The sequence below is a fragment of the Bos javanicus genome, chromosome 26 (assembly GCF_032452875.1).
Source record: "Bos javanicus breed banteng chromosome 26, ARS-OSU_banteng_1.0, whole genome shotgun sequence".
Lineage (NCBI taxonomy): Eukaryota > Metazoa > Chordata > Mammalia > Artiodactyla > Bovidae > Bos > Bos javanicus.
In genome coordinates this window covers 39,060,504-39,081,149 of record NC_083893.1, presented here as the reverse complement: position 1 = coordinate 39,081,149, position 20,646 = coordinate 39,060,504, and the positions used below count along the sequence as shown (strand labels likewise).

At 48.2% G+C, this 20,646-nt stretch overlaps 1 protein-coding gene across 5 annotated transcripts in view; it reads left to right on the top strand.

The window, feature by feature from the left end:
* RGS10 (regulator of G protein signaling 10) overlaps positions 1-20,646 on the top strand; it is a 41,765-nt gene that overhangs the window by 6,996 nt on the left and 14,123 nt on the right. The window contains exons 1-4 of one of the 5 annotated variants that reach the window (XM_061403635.1): positions 360-593; positions 6,790-6,908; positions 8,078-8,164; positions 19,547-19,690. In XM_061403635.1, the coding sequence (XP_061259619.1) occupies positions 452-593; positions 6,790-6,908; positions 8,078-8,164; positions 19,547-19,690 (492 nt within the window). In that variant the 5' untranslated portion in view covers positions 360-451. Of the gene's footprint in view, positions 1-359; positions 594-6,789; positions 6,909-7,139; positions 7,547-8,077; positions 8,165-19,546; positions 19,691-20,646 lie in introns of those variants that run through there. The other 4 variants (XM_061403634.1, XM_061403633.1, XM_061403637.1 and 1 more) reach the window with 4 other exon arrangements.

Genomic DNA, 20,646 nt, shown 5'->3' with positions numbered 1-20,646 from the left:
GGCACATTTCTGCATAAATGTCTAGTCCCCTGATGCTGGGAAAGATTGAGAGCAGGAGGAGAAGGGGGCGACAGAGAATGAGATGGTTGGATGGCATCACCGACTCAATGGACGTGAGTTTGAGCCAACTCCGGGAGACAGTGAAGGACAGGGAAATCTGGCGTGCTGCAGTCCAGGGGGTCGCAGAGAGTCGGACATGACTTAGCGACTGAACAATAACTGGTTCCAGAGGAAGCACAGGGGCTTCTGGAAAGTGAGAAAAAACACTGTCAGGGTCTTTACTTTCACCTCCAGAACTGGGCTCTTGGGGAGTTTTTATTTTTTCTGGGCTTTTGCCTAGAAAGTGAGGACTCTAAGAGGCTACGAATAACAGTCTGGCGTTCTTATTTCCTTCCCTCTGGTAGAAACTGGAAACCAGTGGCCATCTGTTGTTTAGTCCACTCAAAAGAGGATGTTGAGGCTTGTTTTTCCTCTGGCCCCAAGGGTGCTCAGGAGCCCCGTAGCCCCTGCTCGTCTTGTACAACGTGTCTCTGAGAAGACGGCGGAGTGTGGGGCTGCGTGGACGTCCCCAGGCGGACCCCAGGGCATGGCACGTAAGGAGGGTTCCCATCCCTGGAGCTGATATGCCCTCCACTTAGCCATCGCTGGGTGCTGGCAGGCAAAGTAGGGTCGGGGTGTGTGTGGTGCAGTCACAGGTACACAGGGGGCCTTTTTGGGGGTCGTCGAGCACTTGACTTTTTTTTTGAGGCTTCAGAACTCGTGGGAAAATGCCAATGAGGCCTTTTCTGAGCTGACCTCTCCAGCCTGTGGGCCTGCTCTGGTCTTTGATGCTTTCTATTAGTACGATTATTTCAAAATGTTTTTATTTTTATTTTCTGCTAATGGCAGTTCATGCAATCCTCCCCACCAAGGGAATTGCATGCCTGAGGGTCGTTATTCTCAGAAGCTAGATACTGGAGCCGACAAACACTTAAGGAATATTTAGATAGAGGATTTCCATGACCCAGTTTCTCTGGAGCCTTCCATGGATCACCAATTTTAAAAACAGATTCTCCGCTTCTAAGCTGGGATGACTTTAAAAAAAAATGTAATGTTTGGCGTGATGTAGGTGATACAAGGATTTGAATAAATTCTGTGGGGTGTGTACTTTCCCTGCGTATTTTAAAGGAGTCTAGTGTGTGTGTTTGTGTGTGTATTACCAACCACTTTAGAATTTAGAGCTAATGTTTTTGCCTTTTCCTAGGCTTGAATGTTTATTTTTTAAAAATAAGCTGTGCATTTGGTGGGGAGGGGGTGCCTTTGACAAACCCTTTGAGGATGTAAGTTGACTCTGCTGTTGAGGAAGCTGGATATTGAGATTTTACTAAAATCTTTGGCTTGGGGAAATTGTCTCAGGATCATTACTTAGACCTTCCTGTAGACTAATAGCAAGAATTTATACTGTAAGCACTCGGTTGTGGTGAATGTTAGAGATGCCTTTTGAATGTGGATTTCCAAGGAATTAATGTCTGGAGAAGGTCTCTGGTAGATATGACATCATAGCATCTATAAATAATGCATCCCAGAATATGCTACAGGCAACCAGCCTCAGGCCTCTGCACCTGGGTGCTGCACTGGCTTTGCAATATTAGCTTTTACTGAAGTCAGAGACTGCACAGAACAGCGCCAACGGAAATGAAGCATATGCCCATTGTATTTACGTGCTGGATGATTCTGGCCCAGTCGTGTGTGGGATTTTGTCTGCGAGGAGTTAGACTCTTAGTTTCACTGTCTTCTCCCACATAATTGTTACCATTCTTTTCAAGGCTGGCATGTTCTGGCCTCTGTGAGGGTGAAGATCAGCAGATATCAAAAATAAAGATGGCAGTTGAGCCAGTGGCAAATGGTGTGTTGTGCTTTGGAGCCAAGGCTCCCTGGGCTTGGACCATGAGTCCCCATTTTCAAAGCTGGGTGACCCTTGCAGTTAGTGTGCCTCAGTTTCCTCATCTGTGATGTGGGAATAATCAGAGGGTCATTGTGAGAACAAGATGGTTTAACCTATGGAAAAAGCTCAGAATAGCTAGTGCCCAGCATGCTGTGAATAATTTTTAAGTGTAATGGTTACTACTGCTGCTGCTAAGTCGCTTCAGTCATGTCCTACTCTGTGCGACCCCAGAGACAGCAGCCCACCAGGCTCCCCTATCCCTGGGATTCTCCAGGCAAGAACACTGGAGTGGGTTGCCATTTCCTTCTCCAATGCATGAAAGTGAAAAGTGAAAGTGAAGTCGCTCAGTCTTGTCCGACTCCTAGCAACCCCATGGACTACAGCCTACCAGGCTCCTCCGTCCATGGGATTTTCCAGGCAAGAGTACTGGAGTGGGGTGCCATTGCCTTCTCCGATGGTTACTACTAACCCATGATAAACTCATCTGAAGATGAATTTCTTGAAAAGTAAGTATTGTGCCTGCAAAAATCTGAAAAGCTAAAATACTTTGAAGAGCCCAGGAGGTAAAAAACCTATTTTTTTCATTGCAAAAATGCTTTGCAGCTGATCTAAATGACAGCAAGTGTGCAGAGCTGAACAAAATTGAAACAAACAAATGTTATCACCAGCAGTTCTTTACTAACGTGAGTGGTCCTAAAGCTGCTAGATAGATAGGTTTAACTTTTTTCCTCCTGTGCTTTTTTTTTTTTTTTTTGACTGTGCCCTGTGGCATCTTAGTTCTCAGACCAGTGATCGAACGCATGCCTCCTCCAGTGGGAGCACTGGACCGCCAGGGAAGTCCCTCTCCCTGTCCTTTCCAAACCTACCTTCTTGTGTCATCCATCTAAAATGGACACTTTTGTCAATGAAAAAGGAAAGAAGAGTGTTGGACCCTTGTGTTTCCAAGTGCTAGGGACTGGGAAGGAACTGGGAAGCTGGGCACCCTTGTTATAGTTGCTCAGTCGTGTCTGGCTCTGGGCAGCCCTATGGACCGCAGTCCACCAGGCTCCTCTGTCCCTGGGATTCTCCAGGCAAGAATACTGGAGTGGGTTGCCATGTCCTCCTCTAGGGGATCTTCCCAAGGGGGATTGAACCCTCTGCTCCGGCCACATCTCCTGCATTCCAGGTGGATTCTTTACCGCTGGGTTTTGCTTTATTCTTAAGCTCAGAAGTATATCTGATTGCTATGAAGAAAGGTTATTTCTTTCTCCTGGACATCACTGGATGATTGTAACATTTACAGTGAACCAAGTTGTCTTAAGAAGTCCTTACTTGTATGCATTGGAAAATAGTGGAAGTCTCCTTGTACAGAGGCTCCCGAGGAACGGAAATGCCTCAGGTGATGAGGCAGTCTCTAGGGCAGTGCCAAAGGGAGTGGACCTCTGCCAGGCTCATTGGAAGCTGGGGATAATGACTTGGAAAAGAGAGACACCATTAAGTGAACGGAGTTTGCAAATGTAGCTCTAACTAGAGCTATCTATGTATATTGATACAATCAAGAAGGATTTTTTTTTTTTTTTTTAGAGGCAGAGGCCTTAATCAAAATTGAAAGACAATCGGGAAGTCTTTGCAAAATTTGAACCAATATTTCTGGAGAAGTGAAAACACATGACGGTAGAGTGTGAGTAGAAGATTCTTATAGTAAGGACTGTTAGGGCAGAAGGTGAGCAAAAAAGCAAGAAGGATCCAAGGTTCCAAAAAATTTAAAAAAAAAAGCAAGAAGGAATTTTTCTTTATCCAGGGCATGAAAGCCAGAAGGCAGTAACCATGGTTATGGGGGTACTTACCGTATCTCGGTGTGCTTTCTGAGCTAGCCCTAAGAATTCTATGCCTTTTGTAACAGTGTCGGCCATAGATGTATTTCACAATGTCGATGGAAGGGAACTGGTAGTCCAGGAGGGAACTGAAAGGAAGGGTCACCCATTTGCAAACTCCTGTATTCTGAGGAACCCTGGGGTTCCAAGGAGGTGGTCCTGGTGGGGACAATTGCCTGTACATTTAAGTCCCAATACTGGTTCCATCCAGCAGTTCCTTAGCTGGGTCACCTTCCCCTCTGGACCTTTATGTCTCAGCCTATTAAATTAGGAGACTAGATCAGATGAGTGGGTTTTGAGCTGTAAAACTTTTTGTCAAGTGGCACAGAAAGCTGACCCAGAAACCTAATGTGCAAAGTGAGTAGAGTATGAAATGAAACAGGGGAGGGAGGAAGCGATTGGCTCACGGTGTCTCATAATACAGCTACCTTATCTCTCAGTTAACCAGAAGCTCTAGTTAACCAGAGCACTCCGTTGGCTAAATGGGAATCCACCAACCATATTTACTTGCAAGACTGTGAAACTGTGAAAGCCCAAATGTGGTTTCATGTAGTATTGAAAAGAATGTCATAGAGTTTTGGAATCACCACAGGCCAAGGTTGAAACCTTATAGACAAAGGAGTTGTTCTGCCATGGCAAGAGAAAGTTCTGGCTGCCTACGTTTATTCCTGGAACAGCAAATTGTGTCTCTAATTTATTTACTTAAGAGAAAACCTGCTGGGGAAGTGGAGAAAACCATCAAACTGTATTCTTCGGGCAGAGAACAGAGAGTAAATTTGTGAAATGCTTGGCAGAATGAACCCTGCTGCAGAATTCCTTATGATAATGATCTTTTAATTTGATTTATACTTCATTGGGAAGAAACACAGTGTTCAGAAGCTTGCCATTTTAGCATTTGCAAAGACAGCAGAGAACTAATTTAATATCCACGAACTGGAGATTCACTTCAGAGAAGCATCAGGTCCATTTGTGATGTTTGAGTCAGTTTGCCTCTCAAAGGAGTGGCTTTGTCCCAAACAATTCTCTTACTCCGTCACCAAAGTGTATTGCTTCCGGTTTATTTAGCCTAGTGGCAAGATGCTGGGAGAACGCAATCTCTGCTGTTCACAGACATGAACCTGTGTTGACCCCCAGTAATGCATGAGAGATCATGGAAGCGGAGGTACTTCAAAGTTCACTGTATTCTGGGTGCAACTTTCCTCTAAAAGCATTTGAAACCATATGGCCCCCTAGCTACCTGCAGCAATTAATATTCGTAAGACTTTTAAGATTTATCCTTATTTTAAAATGATTTGTTTTGCCGATTCCTTGCAGCAATCCCCAACCTTTTTGGCACCAGGGACCGGTTTTGTGGAAGACAATTTTTCCATGGACCGGAGTGGTGAGGGGATGGTTTCCGGATGATTCAAGCGCATTACAGTTATGATGCACTCTATTTTTATTACATCAGCTCCACCTCAGATCACCAGGCATTAGGTCCCGGAGGCTGGGGAGCCCTGATTTAAAGTTTGTTTCCTCCCAGCTTCAAACTTTTCTTTAGAGAGACATAACTATACTTTGAAAAAAAAGCAATGAAAAAAGAAGTGTTAGTTATAAAAATATTCACTTGACAGATCATACTTTTAAGGAAGCAGAGAGAAGAACTAGTATTTCTTGAGGGTCCACTGTGAGCATCTAGTTACCTAATGAGTTTCCTTCTTTAAGCCTTACAATAACCCCGAGGGATGTGGAGATTATCTTCATCTTGCAGAGAGCTTTGCCCATGTTCACATATTAATAGTTCAAGGGCTTCCCAGGTGGCTCAGTGGCAAAGAATCTGCCTGCAATGCAGGAGATGCAGGTTCGATCCCTGAGTTGGGAAGATCCCCTGGAGGAGGAAATGGCAACCTACTCCAGTTCTCTTGCTGAGTCAATCCCATGGACAGAGGAACCTGGCCAGCTCCAGTCCTCAGGGTCGCGAAGAGTTGGACACAAGTGAGGGGCTCATCCAGGCACGTAGTTCAAATTGGCCAAAATGGCTTTGGAACCTGGACCCATCCGAAGCGACATTCCGTGGTTTTTCCCTTGACTCCAGGGAGGGGCCAAGTGAGATGAGATGTGTTTTTGCTATTGCTTCCTCCCTCAGGCAAGTAGCCGGAGTGTGTTAATTGGAGGTGCCAGTCCCCTTTCCTTTAATCAAGAGGCTCTTTTTGGAGGCAACAGTAAGAGAGTGCATGAGCTGGGCACGTGCAGTCATTAACTCATTTAGTCTTTATCCATTGTGCCAGGGTGACGCCGAGCCATACTGGAGACTGAGAGGCACAGGAAAAGTCAGTTATAACGACTCTGTCTTTAGTATTTGTTCATTATGGAATTTTTTGCATTAATTTTGTTTTTTCAATATATTTTTGCATGAAAATCTCTTTTATCTGATGCCTGAGTTTTGTGGCATCCCCTTAAAATTTGCAGCTGTGTCCATTGTCTCCCTTTCCCCACCTTAGTCCCAACTCTGGTACTTTTTTTATGTGCCAGGCAATGAGGTCCCTCCTGAGATACAAGATCAAGACACAGAGGAGCTTTCAGACTAGTGAGAGCCGACTGTGCAAACAGTCACAACACAGCAGGGTAATTACAAGACTGCGCACAGAAAGCAATGGAGACGAGTTGCCGTTGATTCAAGGTCCCTGGAAGGAGGGCTTGAGGGAGATCTGAAGGCTGCCTGTGGGTCGGCCAGTGGATATGTGGGTGGCGGAAGGATGTATGGGGAGTGTTGGAAAGTGACAAGTCCCTTCTTGACTCTGAGCCTCAGTTTTCTGCATCTGTAAAATGGAATGGTAGCACCCACTTCATAAGGTTGTTGTCAAGAATGAATGAATGAATGAATTCCCTGTGTTAGCCCAGAGAGTAGATTCTGGTGTATAACCTGATACTGTGTCTTAGTCACAGTGGTGGTGATGATGATGAAAATAATGCTCCTTATAAGATGACAGTATCTTTGGATCACATACACAGTCTCTGAACTTTGCTTTGCAGACATCCACGACAGTGATGGGAGCTCCAGCAGCAGCCACCAGACCCCCAAGAGCACAGCCAAATGGGCCTCTTCCCTGGAGAATCTGCTTGAAGACCCAGAAGGCGTGAAAAGATTTAGGGTGTGCCTTTTTCCTTGTTGACCGGAAATGACACACCACACAAAGAAGTTTAGAAGCCTGTAGGGGAAACACAGGCCAGTTTTTGATACTGTCCATCCCAACTTGAGAGAAAGAACTTCTCACCTGTCATGACCAACATGGGAATGCTTTCCCGGGTGCTCATGGACCAGCACTGAGGGGCTTGCACTGACTGTGTCTGGTTTTTATATAACTGGGAGGGGTGGGGGATGGGGAAGAGGTACTGTGCCCATTGGCAGAATCTGCAAAGAATTTCCAGCTCCGTGACACCTAGGAGGGGGTGGTCAGGGTCTCCCTGACATGAAGGTTTGTTCTCTTGTGTGTTGGGGCTTCTCAGGATACACTGCTCATAGAGTGAAAGAGCTGGACAACAGCTGGTAAAGTGAAGCTGAACTCAAAGGAGGACAGGCGGGTGGGGAAATGTCAGGACTACCTAAAATGGCCTCCAGAAACCCCAGGTGTCAGAAGAACTTGTAAATTTCAAGAATGCCTGTATCTGCCTGAGTCCCACTGACTTCTGTCTTTAGCCCTGGGTCAGGCCATCAAAAGCCATCATGCTGTTGATTCCCTTTGCAGACTCCAGGGAGCGGGTGGCAGCCATCCCGGGACACAAGGCCTTTGTAAGCACCATCTAGATCTTGGGGAGAAAACTTTTCCATGCACATTAGGATAGCTGGCTGTGCCACTGACCCCCAACCTCTGCCGAAAGAAAGCGCACCTCCAACTTAAAATAGTTTTCATTGTGGCGTTTTTAGACATGCTTAATATGTTTTCTTTTCTTTTGTTTAAAAAAAAATGAGCCTGATTTTAGAGGAATGTACTTTGTTTAAACACTGTCTGGAAGGAGCTAATATATCTTCCACTTTAATTTACTTTTTGGTAATTTATTGTTAGTTGAGAACTGTTGAGTAGATTCCTGCTCCGTTTTTACACTTCTTCACAATGTTAAAACCATTAAGTTCGAATGCATATGAAATTCTAGCTTTAATATTAAGCATAACTCTGTTTTGGGGTGGAGCTTTTACAGAGTGAATGAACGTGCTCATTTGTCGAATTTTGACTTATCACTTCTTGACGGGAAATGCGTTATTTGTTTCTTTGTTTTTTAAGTAGAATACTGTTTGATATTTTTTTCTTCTCTTCATCCATAGGAATTTTTAAAAAAGGAATTCAGTGAAGAAAATGTTTTATTTTGGCTAGCATGTGAAGATTTTAAGAAAACACAAGATAAAAAGCAGGTACTTCTTTCATTCTGTAACCATGTTCTTGCTAACTTTTTTTCTTTTTTATAAAGTTACAATTGCCTTTCCAATAAATTTTGAAATTGCCAACAGAAATCTGAACCATATTGGATTTAGGGGAGGACTTAAGATTCAGAATAGCTTACCTTGTGTTGATCAAATATTAACAATTTTTAAAAGAGTGTGTGAATCTATTTTCAAATGGACAGATATTTAAAGTAAAAATAACGATTTAAGTCACTGAGAGTCTGTCATCGAGTATGATTTTATTTTTCATGAATAATTTATGTGAACGCTCCCTCCGGGGCTTGGCACGTTGGTGTTTTGTACGGACATCGTAAAGCAGATGCGTGGTGATAAAAGCACAAGGCGCATCAGATAGACCGTCAATTATTCAATCTATCTTTACAAAACATCTTGTAGTTGGCAGGCATCCCACATAGAAAGCTTCTGACTGTTCTCCTGGGTGAATATGTGCTCTTTGCAGGAGGTAGTCTTTAATTCCAATGTCAGCCGGATTTTCTGCCACTGAAGGTTGGGTGTCAGGGGAGGTGGAGGAGATTCTGGGCAAGGAGGCTTGTGGATTGGATGTGTTTACAAGGCTCGTGCTTGTGTCTTTCTAAGAGGCTCATGGCTAAATGCCTACATGCATGCATGCTAAGTGGCTTCAGTTGTGTCTGACTCTTTGCAAGCCTATGGACCTATGGCCCACCAGGCTCCTCTGTCCATGGGATTTTCCAGGCAAGAATACTGGAGTGGGATGCCATTTTCTCCTCCAGGGTATCTTCTGGTAATAATGTGCATGAAGAAGGTTTTTGGTGTGAGGCTGTAGGGAGTGGTGGGATTGGGGCATTAGGGGGTGGCCTGTCCTGCCTCCAGGGGCTGGTTGTTTAGCTGACTTTGGCAGCAAATGCCTTGGGGTCTCTGGCTGTCTGAGCTTTCCCTGCCTTGGGTTCTACCCACTTAGGTCTTCACTTGCCCCAGAACCCTGAGGGACCTTGCTTCTTAGGGCATCTTCTCCCATCTTCAGTCCAACCGCTGCCTGTTTTTCCAGAGAAGCTGGATGTTTGGTTTCTTATGTGAAACCACCCAATCTTATAAATGATGGAACTAATTTAAAAAAAATGTAAAACCTTTCCTGCCAAACAAAACATAGCCATGGGCAGATGTGGCTTGTGGGCTGCCAGTTTTTAAGCCTCTGGCTCCAAAAAGCTGGAATACATGAAGCCAGAAGCCATTATGTGTTTGCAGAAAATATCTGTCATTGGTTTATTCAAAGGCTTTTCTGCCTCAGACACTCTTTCCCCAAGATGGAGTGGTGTGGCCTTTGTTCCACGCCTTCCGTTCTGCAGGGGCAAGGATAGATGGATTCCGAGATTCCTGGAGCTGGAATTCCCAGGTCAGCCCAGAAAGCTATCCTGGGCATGATCCTTGACATTGGCTTCCTTGTTGCTTCTCCCCCCGGATGACTTTGCCTGAGCACTTTGGGCTTCCCTGGTGGCTCAGATGGTAAAGAATCTGCCTGCAATGCAGGAAACCTGGGTTGCATCCCTGGGGCAGGAAGATCCCCTGGAGAACGGAATGGCAACCCATTCCAGTATTGTTGCCTGGAGAATCCCATGGACGGAGGAGCCTGGTGAGCTACGGTCCTGGGATGGCAAAGAGTCAGACATGACTGAACGACTAACACTTGGGTGTTGTCTCACCCATAGCTTTCCTTGGTCGCCAGCACCCAGCCCAGAGCCCAGGGGCCACTGTTGATAAATGCTGACCTGAGCAATGGATTCATCTGGCCCCACCCTAAAGCCCTCGCTCAGAGTCAAGCGGACAGATGGCCGTTCTTCTGCCTCAGTTTGTATGTTGGAGGTGCGAGGGGCTGACCAGTCAGCCAGCCGCTCCTCTATATTGCAAACCAGGCAGCGGAGGTCCCTGCACGGCTGAGCTGGGACTTGAACCTGCCTCCCGAGCCTCCCAGGTGTCCCTGCCCATGACGCTGACAAGCCCTTCCATTCAGTTGAGTTTGCCAGACCTCCGCAGCGCACCTGCTCAGGGCCAGGCCTTGTAGAAAGCATGGGCAACGTGCGGGGACAAGACAGCCGAGCCTCTTTAGGGAACAGACCCCGAGAGCGGAAGCTGCCTGCTCACCAAGCCTTTGCAAGTGCGACGAGCCCAGAAATGGGAAGTGCAGGTTCCGTGGGAGCACAGGCAGTCGGTGTTGGGCAGGGCTCTGGGGAAGTGACTCTTCAGCTGACACCTCAGTGGAGTCTGGGGATGGGGGTGGATGGAGTGTTCCCAGAAGAGGGCACAGCCTGTGGGGAGGAAGGCCTGGAGAGAAGAGCTGAAGGAAGACCAGGCAGCAGGAGGCTCGTGTTTGGGGGTGGGCTGGCTTTGCTATGCCTGTTTGCACGTTGTGCTGGGAGGGAGGTGGGGTCACGGCCGGAGAACCTGGGCACCAAGGTAAAGACTGGAAAGCCATGGGCTGGGGGTGCACGGGCCCATCCAGCTCCTACGGCCAGAGCCTCCAGAATCCAGCAGCCCCTCTCTGCACCCCCAGCCCTGACACCCAGGGTTTCTGTCCTGAGGTCTGGATGTTGCTTCAGGGCAGTGAATGCTGCCTTGCCCATCAGCTGCCTGCGGATGTGGATGGCTCTGGGACAGACGGTGCATCCCATCCGGGAAGCCCATGGGGTCCACACCTCCTTCCCGGTCATCACACTCAGCATCCTGACCGTTCCCCCTCCTTCCCAGACACCGGGGCTGCGGTCTGAGAGGTTAGGCTGTGGCTCGCCCACGGCCCCCCAGGCTCAGTGCAGAGCCGGGAATGCAGCCCGGCTCTCTCTCCAGACTGTCTTGCGGGTCCGGCCGCAGGGAAGTAAAACCAGAACTAAGTTCTGCTTCACTAATTTTAAGATGCAGAGGAGGACATGGCCCAGGGAGAAGTCAGCCCAACTGCATTTCACAATCGGACTCGTCACGTCTGAGCCAGCAGGGAGTTTGTTGACTGTCTGTCTCTACCGTGAACTAAGGCCGTTCTAAGATGGAGGCTGGTCTCACCTTTGCCTGGTTTAAATTGGACCTGTGCTGGGTGTTGTTTTCGTTCTTTTACTATCATGATCCAGTCAGATGGCTCCATAAGCTCTTACCAACTTACCTGGTACTTTGTATTTATTTATCTCCTGTGCAGTTTGGCTTTCCCTTTATCATGAGGGCTCTCTAAGGTTGGCGAGCTTTGTTTGTCTCCTATCCCAAGCCTAGGATGGTCCCTGGCTCACTGGGTCCTCCCTGATCTCCACTCAGGTCAGCTGACCCCTGAGGACCCACGATGGGCAGGATCCTGGCCTCCCTGCTCACCTTGAGCAGCAGTCACAGTTTTAGGGGTAGACTTGAGAGAGGGGCGTGCTCTCTGTTCTTCTGGGGTTTGACTTCTCAGAAACTCCAAACAGTGGACCCATGCTGTGCCTTCACTGCCTTCCCTGGTCTGTGCTTTGCCCCCTGGCAGGCAGGAAAGCAACCCTTTAGTTTGGGAGGGTCTCAGCGCTCTGTTTATGGTGGGGGGTGCTGGGGCTTTAGGAAGTTGGGAGGTGATGCCTGACCCCCTCCCGTCTCGGGGTTCCTGAGGGTTGTAACTGCCACGTGTTCCTATTCTGCAGACAGCTTTCAGAGCTGTTCTCTCCCTTGGCAATTTCTTTATGGTTTGACATTTTTCTATAAAGGGCCTCTTCCCCGTGAGTTAGCATGGGAGATACATCTACCTATCTGAAAAAGCTCCAAGAAGGTGTTTGTTCTTTGGCTATCCCTCATTCATTCATTCATTTTTACTCATTCATTCATCAGCACATGTATAAAGGGCCTATTTACTATGTGACAGTGATTGAAATGGATACAGCAGCTCCTACAGATTTGTAAAAACCAAACTGAGTGGGGGTGGGGAAGTGGTGGGGTGGTGCAAGATTTCTAATAATCAAAGCTCTGAGAGCAACTTGCACTGGTATTTAAATGTAACAAACAGTACCTTGCCTTTTTATAGTGGTTTAGAGTTAACCAGAGGGAGGGGTCTATAAAAGAAGAGTGAAGTCGCTCAGTCTTCTCCGACTCTTTGCGACCCCATGGACTGTAGCCCACCAGGTTCCTCTGTCCATGGAATTTTCTAGGCAAGAGTACTGGAGTGGGTTGCCATTTCCTTCTCCAGGGGATCTTCGTGTTTATTAATTTTATTATATTTAACACTAAAACTTGATCCAGGATTTTAGTGTTTGGTGTTCTTATTTAAAGTAACCATAAAGGTCTTCCTAAAAAGACTAACACATCGTCTTCTTTATTAAATATATATATATATATATATATATTGTTTAAAGATCCAAAAGTGCTCCTTATGTGAAGCTCATTCACTTCACAAGTGAATGGAGTATGAAGGTTTCATTCCCGTCAGCCCTCAGGAGCCTCCAGATTTCCCTCTCTCTCTGGTTTTGGGCTGTGTCTTTCTGATCTTTGACAAGGACTTGGCTGGGTCCAGGCAGGATCGGATAGGAGCTCAGCGGCTCATAGTGTGGTCTGGGGCCCGGTGCGGGCCTGGCCTACATCTCCACCCCGTCCTGGCTCACTTCATCATTCTCCAATATCTTCTCCTCATGTCTTTTCACCATTACTATGAGTTTCTACTTACTTTATAGCCCTGTCTACGGCATTTTCATTATTAAAACTTTATTGTGTATTGTTTGCTACTAAGCCAAAGAAGATGCTACGATTACATTTTTTTTTTTTCCTTCTTGGATCATTTTTTAAAATTTATTTATTTATTATTTATGGCTGTACTGGGTCTTCCTTGCTACTTGTAGGCTTTCTCCGGTCACAGCGAGTGGGGCTACTCTCTTGAGCGTGGGCACAGCAGATGTGGAGCACGGACTTAGCTTCCCCGAGGCATGTGGGATCTTCCCGGACCAGGGATCGAACCTGTGTTCCCTGTATTGCCAGGTGGATTCTTAACCACTGGACCACCAGGGAAGTCCCTGGACTATTTTTGCTTTTCTTCTTTTTATACTTTCTAGTAGCCTGTGAAATGCTTCTTGTTATGATGTGACTCAGGCATCTCGTCATCTCTGTAGTCCGGGTTCCCCTGGGGGCCCTTCCTGGGGCCCTCAGACCACAGCTCCCACCCAGATGTTCCCAGGTCTTTCTTCGCTGCCATTGGCCACTCCCTTTGCCCCTCTCCTGCCATCTGGACCCAGGCCGTCGCTTGTCCTGAGTCACTTCCTCATCTTAATGGAGCAAGACCAGTCATAACTTCTTGAGAAAGGGCATACAGCAGGTAGACCTTTAAAGATCTTATTGAGTGAAAATGTTAATTGTTTTCCTATTGTCCCGCTTCAAGGGTAATCCGACAGGGCATAAAATTGAATTCCAGGTTAAAACTCATTCAGAACTTGGAAGCCATTGTCCCATTATCTTCCATTTTTGTTACGAATCCGTGTGTTACATGTAAGCTGTTTTGTTTTCTTTGCTTTTTCTCTCCAGAATGACTTAAGGCCCTCTTTTCATCACCAGTATTCTAAAGCTGTACAGTCAGAGGCTTGGGAGCAGGGCGAGGTGCATTCATTGTATGGGACATTTTCTGGAGCCTTTTCATCTGGAAATTTGTAGTTCTGGGAAATGTTCTCGTATTTTTATTATCATTATTTTTTTTGAAACTTCTTTCCTTCCGTTCTCTCTGGTTTCTCTCCCAATGATGGCCCTCCTCCTCTGGACTGAGTCTTTAGTTTCCTCGTCTTTCCCTCTGAGCTTTTCATCTTTGTACCTTTCAGTTCCTACATTTTCTCTTGGAGATTTCAACTTTATCTTTAAATCTTTCTATGGAATTTTTTCCACTTCTGTTTTCTATAGACCGGGGCCCTCTCGTCCTGGTGGTGGCAAGCCTGATAGGCTTATAAACTGAACATATTTCCATTGAGCTGGGTTGGGAGAAATTTGCTGCGTGTCTGTATGCGGATTTTCAGTTAACCCTTGTATTCAGTTTCGCATCTCTTCCTTTCCCTCCTGCCTTTCTCTGTCTTCAAGAGAAGAAAACTCCAGGCTGGGGGGTGGGGGTGGTAGGTGGGTGGGGAGGGAGGAGATGACTGCTCAGCGCTGGGGGTCAGAACCTGGGGGTCTCACGGCTTCTTCCTGCTGCCCTCTTCATCCCTCCCGCCTGGGTTCCCAGATGCCCTTGAGTCCCTGCCATGTGAGGATGCTACTTTGCACCCCCACAAACTTGCAGGGCCTAGGTTTCCTCCTGCTGCTGTCTGCCGTGTCGTTCACTGTTCCTCCAGCTGCCTTCTTTCCTGAGCCCCTTCTCAGAAGTTATCTCGAATCGTTCACTTGACCTTTTCCTTGCCTCAGTCTCTGTCTGAAGCTGATAGTAACACAGGTAGTGCGTGGCTCGATCTTTGCCTTTTCTTATTGTCCTGTCCCATTGTCCGTCTCTGGCAGAGTGATGGGAACAGCAGGGGAGGGGCTGACGGAGGCCAGGTGAGCAGGACGCAGTGACAGGCAGGGTGCAGAGATGAGTGGGGTGTTAGGGGATCACCACCCCCAGGTTCCTGCAGTGGATACAGGGAGACCCCCCCAGGCCAGAAGGGGACCATTCCTTTCCTTGGTTTTAGGTGTGAGATGTCTGTGGGATATCTAAGCCCACAATTCTAGACACCAGTTATCTGCATGGTAAGTTGCTTGGGGCAGAGGAATGGGCTGGAATCTTGGAAGACCATGTGGTTAGGAAAGTGGTCAGACTAGGGCCAAGCTTAGGAAACCCCAGAATTTGCAGGGGTGGGGGGGACAGAGGGACGGGAGCTGGCAAAGGAGACAGAAGCAGCGAGGTGTTGGAGAATCCTGAGAGGGCAATGGGGGTGAGCAGGGTGGGGGCCTGGAGAGCGGCCCTGGAGAGCGAAGAAGGATGTCAGTAAGCCAGTGGGAGGGCAGGAGCCAGGGATGGGGGAGCAGGTGGAAGGGAGAAAGTGGAGACAGAAAGTGCACTTGTGCTTTCTTTTGAGATGTTTCAGTGAGAAGTCATTAACTACAGGGGCATGTGGAGTAAAAGCTTTTATTTCTCCCAGTGGATAAAGTTAAAGCACACTTACTAATGAGGGAGAGAAGCCAGAACGTCCAGAGCAGTGCTCATCTGCACTATGGTCTGCGAATGCCTTTGCCTTTGTTCTGGGTCGATTTCTCTTTCTGGGGCTGATGATACTCAAGTGAGTTTGCTTCTCCTAAAAGTGCACTTGCTGGGAGCGGCATTTGAGTGCTCACGTTGCTCTTGGCTGATGCGCTGCCGGGCTGGGAGGAAGGCCCTGGGCAGAGGGGCTAGGGACCATGTCTGGGAGGCAGACCTGGCTACACATGGCTTCTAACGGGGGTCTTCAGGTTGATACCTGGAGTCATCACCTGCACCCAGGGGTGATCCTTTTCCAGCACCTTCTGGGGCAGGATTGGGAGTCAGGCGTGGCTGCTGTCCATGGCGGTGCAGATGCTCTGGTGGAGGCTGGAATGACTGGAAGAGAGTGGCCAGCCATCCTTCCACATCATACCCTGGGTCCTAGACCCCGGGGGCCCCCACCAGTGGGGGATGGTCTCACCCTGTCCCGACAGGAACTAGAATAGGGTTAACCACGCTCTGGAAAATATCCCCAAATAACTTGAGAGACCCGCTTCTTCTTTTTTGTTATGCATCCTCGGCGTGGACACCAGGCCTTCCTGTGACCAACTTGTGGTCAGCAGTCTCAGGGTTTCCCTTCTCAGTCACGCTTCCTACCCCAGCCAGATAAGCTTTGCCCATGAAGCTGTCACCCTGAGCCATCAGCCAGAGATGAGGGTGGCCCACGTCCAGGCACCTCAGGGACCCTGCACTCTTCGACAGATGCTCGGGGTAGTTGCAGACACATGGTGGGGCTGAGAGGCCCGAGGCCTGTATACCTACAGGCGTCCCCCACAAACCTGCTTCCTGCTCTCCCTCCACCCCCACCTCTAAGCCTCAAGCTACTCAGTACACTTCTTCTTTTCAGAACCACCCAAGACAGCCTGGATCCATCTGGAAAATGTGTGTGTGTGTGTGAGTGAATATTTAAGGGGGAGGGGAGGCCTAAAGCCATTTCTTCTTCTAGGGCCCTACATGGAGTTTGCTAATCTGACTGGTTAAAAGTCTGCTTTTATGAATTATCGTTGAAACAGGAAGTGGTTTTCCAAAAACGTTCCTTTCTGACAGAATGGGGGTGGTGGGAGGGAGGCTCAGAGCTTCCTGAAATGAGTGGGTCTTGGAGGGGTGTGTGGCCCCGATGCAGAGGCCCCCTGGGTCTCCTCGATGGCCTCCTGGCCTGTCCCCCCAACAGCCATGTTACCTTAAGGCTCCCACCTGGGTGGTCTTCCCGCACTTCTAGCCAAAGTTTTCCTTCTGGGGGATGGGAGATGGGTCAGACCTCCTTTTCATGGGATCTCTTGTCTGCTAGTCCCCGGAACCAAAAGAAGTGAAAGGACTGCTTTTGTCCTCCTTTCAGCATCAAGTGTTGAAGCCTTCCGGTGGTTTCTATGAGCCCAAAGGGTTTTCAGAGCCTGGGGTTACCTAGGCCAAATCCTGCAGCATGCAGGACCCCAGGTGGGCTATCTAGAGAGAGTGGAGTTTTCCACATAGACCCTGAGAAGCCCCTGACTTCCTGTGCAAATCATAGCTCCGTAGCTCCATTTCTGAGGCTTTTATTGTCTGGCTACCTCTGTAGGGTGGATTACTCCTGAGGCTCTAATGTTTGGAGAAACAGCCTTGTGCGGGGTGAGCACAGGAAGTCAGAGAGCAGACAGCCTTCAGGGGATGTCCTGCAGGACCCTCGCATGGAGGCCTGCTGTTTGTAAGACAAAGCGTTTGCCATCATTGGAAAAGACCCTGATGCTGGGAAAGATTGAAGGCAGGAGGAGAAGGGGATGACAGAGGATGAGATGGTTGGATGGCATCACTGACTCGATGGACATGAGTTTGAGCAAGCTCCGGGAGTTGGTGATAGACAGGGAAGCCTGGCGTGCTGCAGTCCATGGGGTCGCAAACAGTCAGACACAACTGAGAGACTGAACAACACATTCCTGCACTAGTCACTGCTGGCTTTTGGTGCGGCCTGAGTGCAGGTGTGCATACCTTTTCCAACCCTGCTGACAAGCCCTCCCAGGGCAGTGCCTATTTAGGGCTGATGCCTTCTGGCCTGACTGCACTTGGGGTTCAGGGCAGGCGGCAGTGTTCTATCTCTTGCTAACGCTCATCTCTAGTTCTGGGGAAAAAACCCCAGCCCTGCAGGGCTGACAGTGCATCACCGGGGGCAGGGAGGGGGCAGATAATGTATGTCACAGGTGTGAAACTGAGCAGAAACGCGAGGCTCGGGAGTCAGATCATCCCATGTCTCTCTGCAGGCTTCATGGATAAGCCATATCACCCCTCCTGGCCTCTGTGTCCCCATCAGGGACATGGCAGCAACAGGAAGACGGCACTTTGCTGGGCTCGTGAGGGATTAAGGAAATTGGACCATAGATGTAAAATGCCTAGCTTGTGTTTGGCACTTAATAGGGGCTTGATCACTGGCTGGGATATGTGTTCATGGTTTAACTTGATTTTTTTGGTATTGTGGTAAAATAAAAGGGGCTTCCCGGTGGCTCAGTGGTAAAGAATCTGCCTGCCAATGGCTGTAAAGAATCCATGGCCTCTTGGGTGGTTCTCCCCATTTCTCCCTCCTCGAGCCAACCACTTATCTATTTCTCTGTCTCTGTGGAGTTGCCTAAATATTTCTTATGAATAGAATAATGTAACATGTAGGCTTTCATGTCTCGTTTCCTTCACTGAGCATAATGCTTTCAGGGTTCATTAATGTTGCAGAATATGTCAGTCCTTCATTCCTTTTTATGGCTGAATAATGTTCTCGTGGGGCTTCCCTGGTGGCTCAGTGGTAAAGAATCTGCCTGCCAATACAGGAGGGGCAAATTCAATCTCTGGGTTGGGGAGATCCCCTGGAGAAGGAAACGGCAACCCACTCCAGTATTCTTACCAGGATAATCCCGTGGATAGAGGAGCCTGGCAGGATACAGTCCATAGGGTTGCAAAGAGTTGGACACGACTGAATGACTGAGCACACCCATGGTGAAATAGACATACATTTTACCATGCTAACCATTTTTATTCTGAAGGAGATCAGCCCTGGGATTTCTTTGGAAGGAATGATGCTAAAGCTGAAACGCCAGTACTTTGGCCACCTCACGCGAAGAGTTGACTCATTGGAAAAGACTCTGATGCTGGGAGGGATTGGGGGCAGGAGGAGAAGGGGACGACAGAGGATGAGATGGCTGGATGGCATCACTGACTCGATGGACGTGAGTCTCAGTGAACTCCGGGAGTTGGTGATGGACAGGGAGGCCTGGCGTGCTGTGATTCATGGGGTCGCAAAGAGTCGGACACGACTGAGCGACTGAACTGAAATGAACCATTTTTAGGGCTCTCATGTTTAGCATTTTAACCATTTTAAAGTTCTGTGGCATTGAATACATTCACGGTATTACATGGCTGTCACCACTGTCTAGTTACAGAACTTGTTTATCACTGCAAACAAAGCCCTTAGTCGTTAAGCAGTCACTCCCTGTTTCCCCCTCCCCGAGCCAACCACTTATCTCTCTGTCTCTATGGAGTTGCCTATTCTAAATATTTCATATGAATAGAATCATGTAACATGTAGCCTTTCATGTCTGACTTCCTTCACTGAGCATAATGCTTTCAAGGCTCATCGATGTTGCAGAATGTGTCAGTCCTTCATTCCTTTTTATGGCTGAATAACGTTCTCATGGGGCTTCCCTGGTGGCTCAGTGGTGAAGAACCCGCCTGCCAATGCAGGAGATGCAGATTCAATCTTTGGGTTGGGACGATGCCCTGGAGAAGGAAATGGCAACCCACTCCAATATTCTTGCCTGGGAAGTCCCATGGACAGAGGAGCCTGGCCGGCTACAGTCCACGGGGTCACAAAGAATTAGACACGACTGAGTGACTAAACAACAACAACAAAATTTTTTCATGAGGCCTTAATTTGGAGAATTCACAGCATGGTTGTGAATGCTACTGAATGTCCCGCACTCTGGGCTGGGATTCTTCCTGTCCTCATTTCAGAATGAATAGTGTAGATTTTGAGGCAGGTGATGTGGCCACAGATGCATTGAAGGGGAGGGGAAGGGGCAGGGTGACCATGAGCCTCCCGCCCCCCTGACCCCCTCATTTAGCTTAGCTCTGGAGCCATGGCCAGATCCCCCATGGCTCTTCCAGCAGTGGTTCCTTCTGGGCTCCGGCTGGCAAGGGCTGTGCTCACAGATAACAGACAGGCTCTCCATGTCTCCCCGCAGATGCAGGAAAAGGCAAAGGAGATCTACATGACCTTTTTGTCCAGCAAGGCCTCGTCCCAAGTCAACGTCGAGGGCCAGTCCCGCCTCAATGAGAAGATCCTGGAGGAACCGCATCCACTGATGTTCCAGAAGCTTCAGGACCAGGTAACCTGACTTCCCTAGCTGCACCTTGATGGCAAAACTGACATTTCTGCCCACCTCTGTTTGGAAGAATTCAGTTAAAACTAAATACTGAGCACCCTAGAAGCAGTCCCATCCATCTGGGTGGCCTGGGGCACATGGAGGGGGCATGGTTGGTGAAAGAGACAGGCTGGCCTGCCAGGCCCAGGATTTGACCCGTCGGATCCTCGCGCAGGCCTCTTTACTCTTGCTCTACTCACACTTTGACCGAGCAGGGATGTCAGTCTTCTCAACCAGATTAGAAGGGAGGCTGGAGCTGTTTGAGGCACCCACACTGAAGAAGCAACGTGTGATAACTGCTAAAGTTGGGAGCAGCCAGATAAGTCTAGAAAAGCAAGCACAAGACCCGAAGTGGCAGGGAACCTGAGGCTTTTGTAAAAATATCCAAACCTCACCACCTACTTCAGTAGGCCCTTGGTCCACTTTGTCAACATAGTCCACTCAATGCAAGAAAAGTTAGGTTTAAAAAATGGACTTCTAAGGGATAAACTTTAGTTCTCTGGCGAATTGTCATATGAGGAATGCCAGCAATAAAATAGGCAACAGGCTGAAACTGTACTGCAGAGGTTTTTTTCGGATATGTGTTTGCAGATGTGACTATTCATAGCAGGTTCTGTTCTTGTGAAACGTTATATACACACCCGTGGACCATGGAACACTGACAGATTGCTAACTTCTGAGGGCCCTGTTCTTACTGGGGAAGCAAAGGCCTTCTTTGGCACACAGGTGGAGACTAGCTCTTAGCTTAATTTAGCAATCCTCCAACATGAGCAAGCCCAGAGCCACCTGGAGGGCTCGTTAAAAGAGAAACTGGGCTCCAGCCCCAGAGTTAACTAGCAGACTTGATGGTTTCCAGGTGAGCTGAGACCTTGCTGTCCTAGCAAACCCCTAGGTGATGTTGACACTGCAGGTTCTGAGAC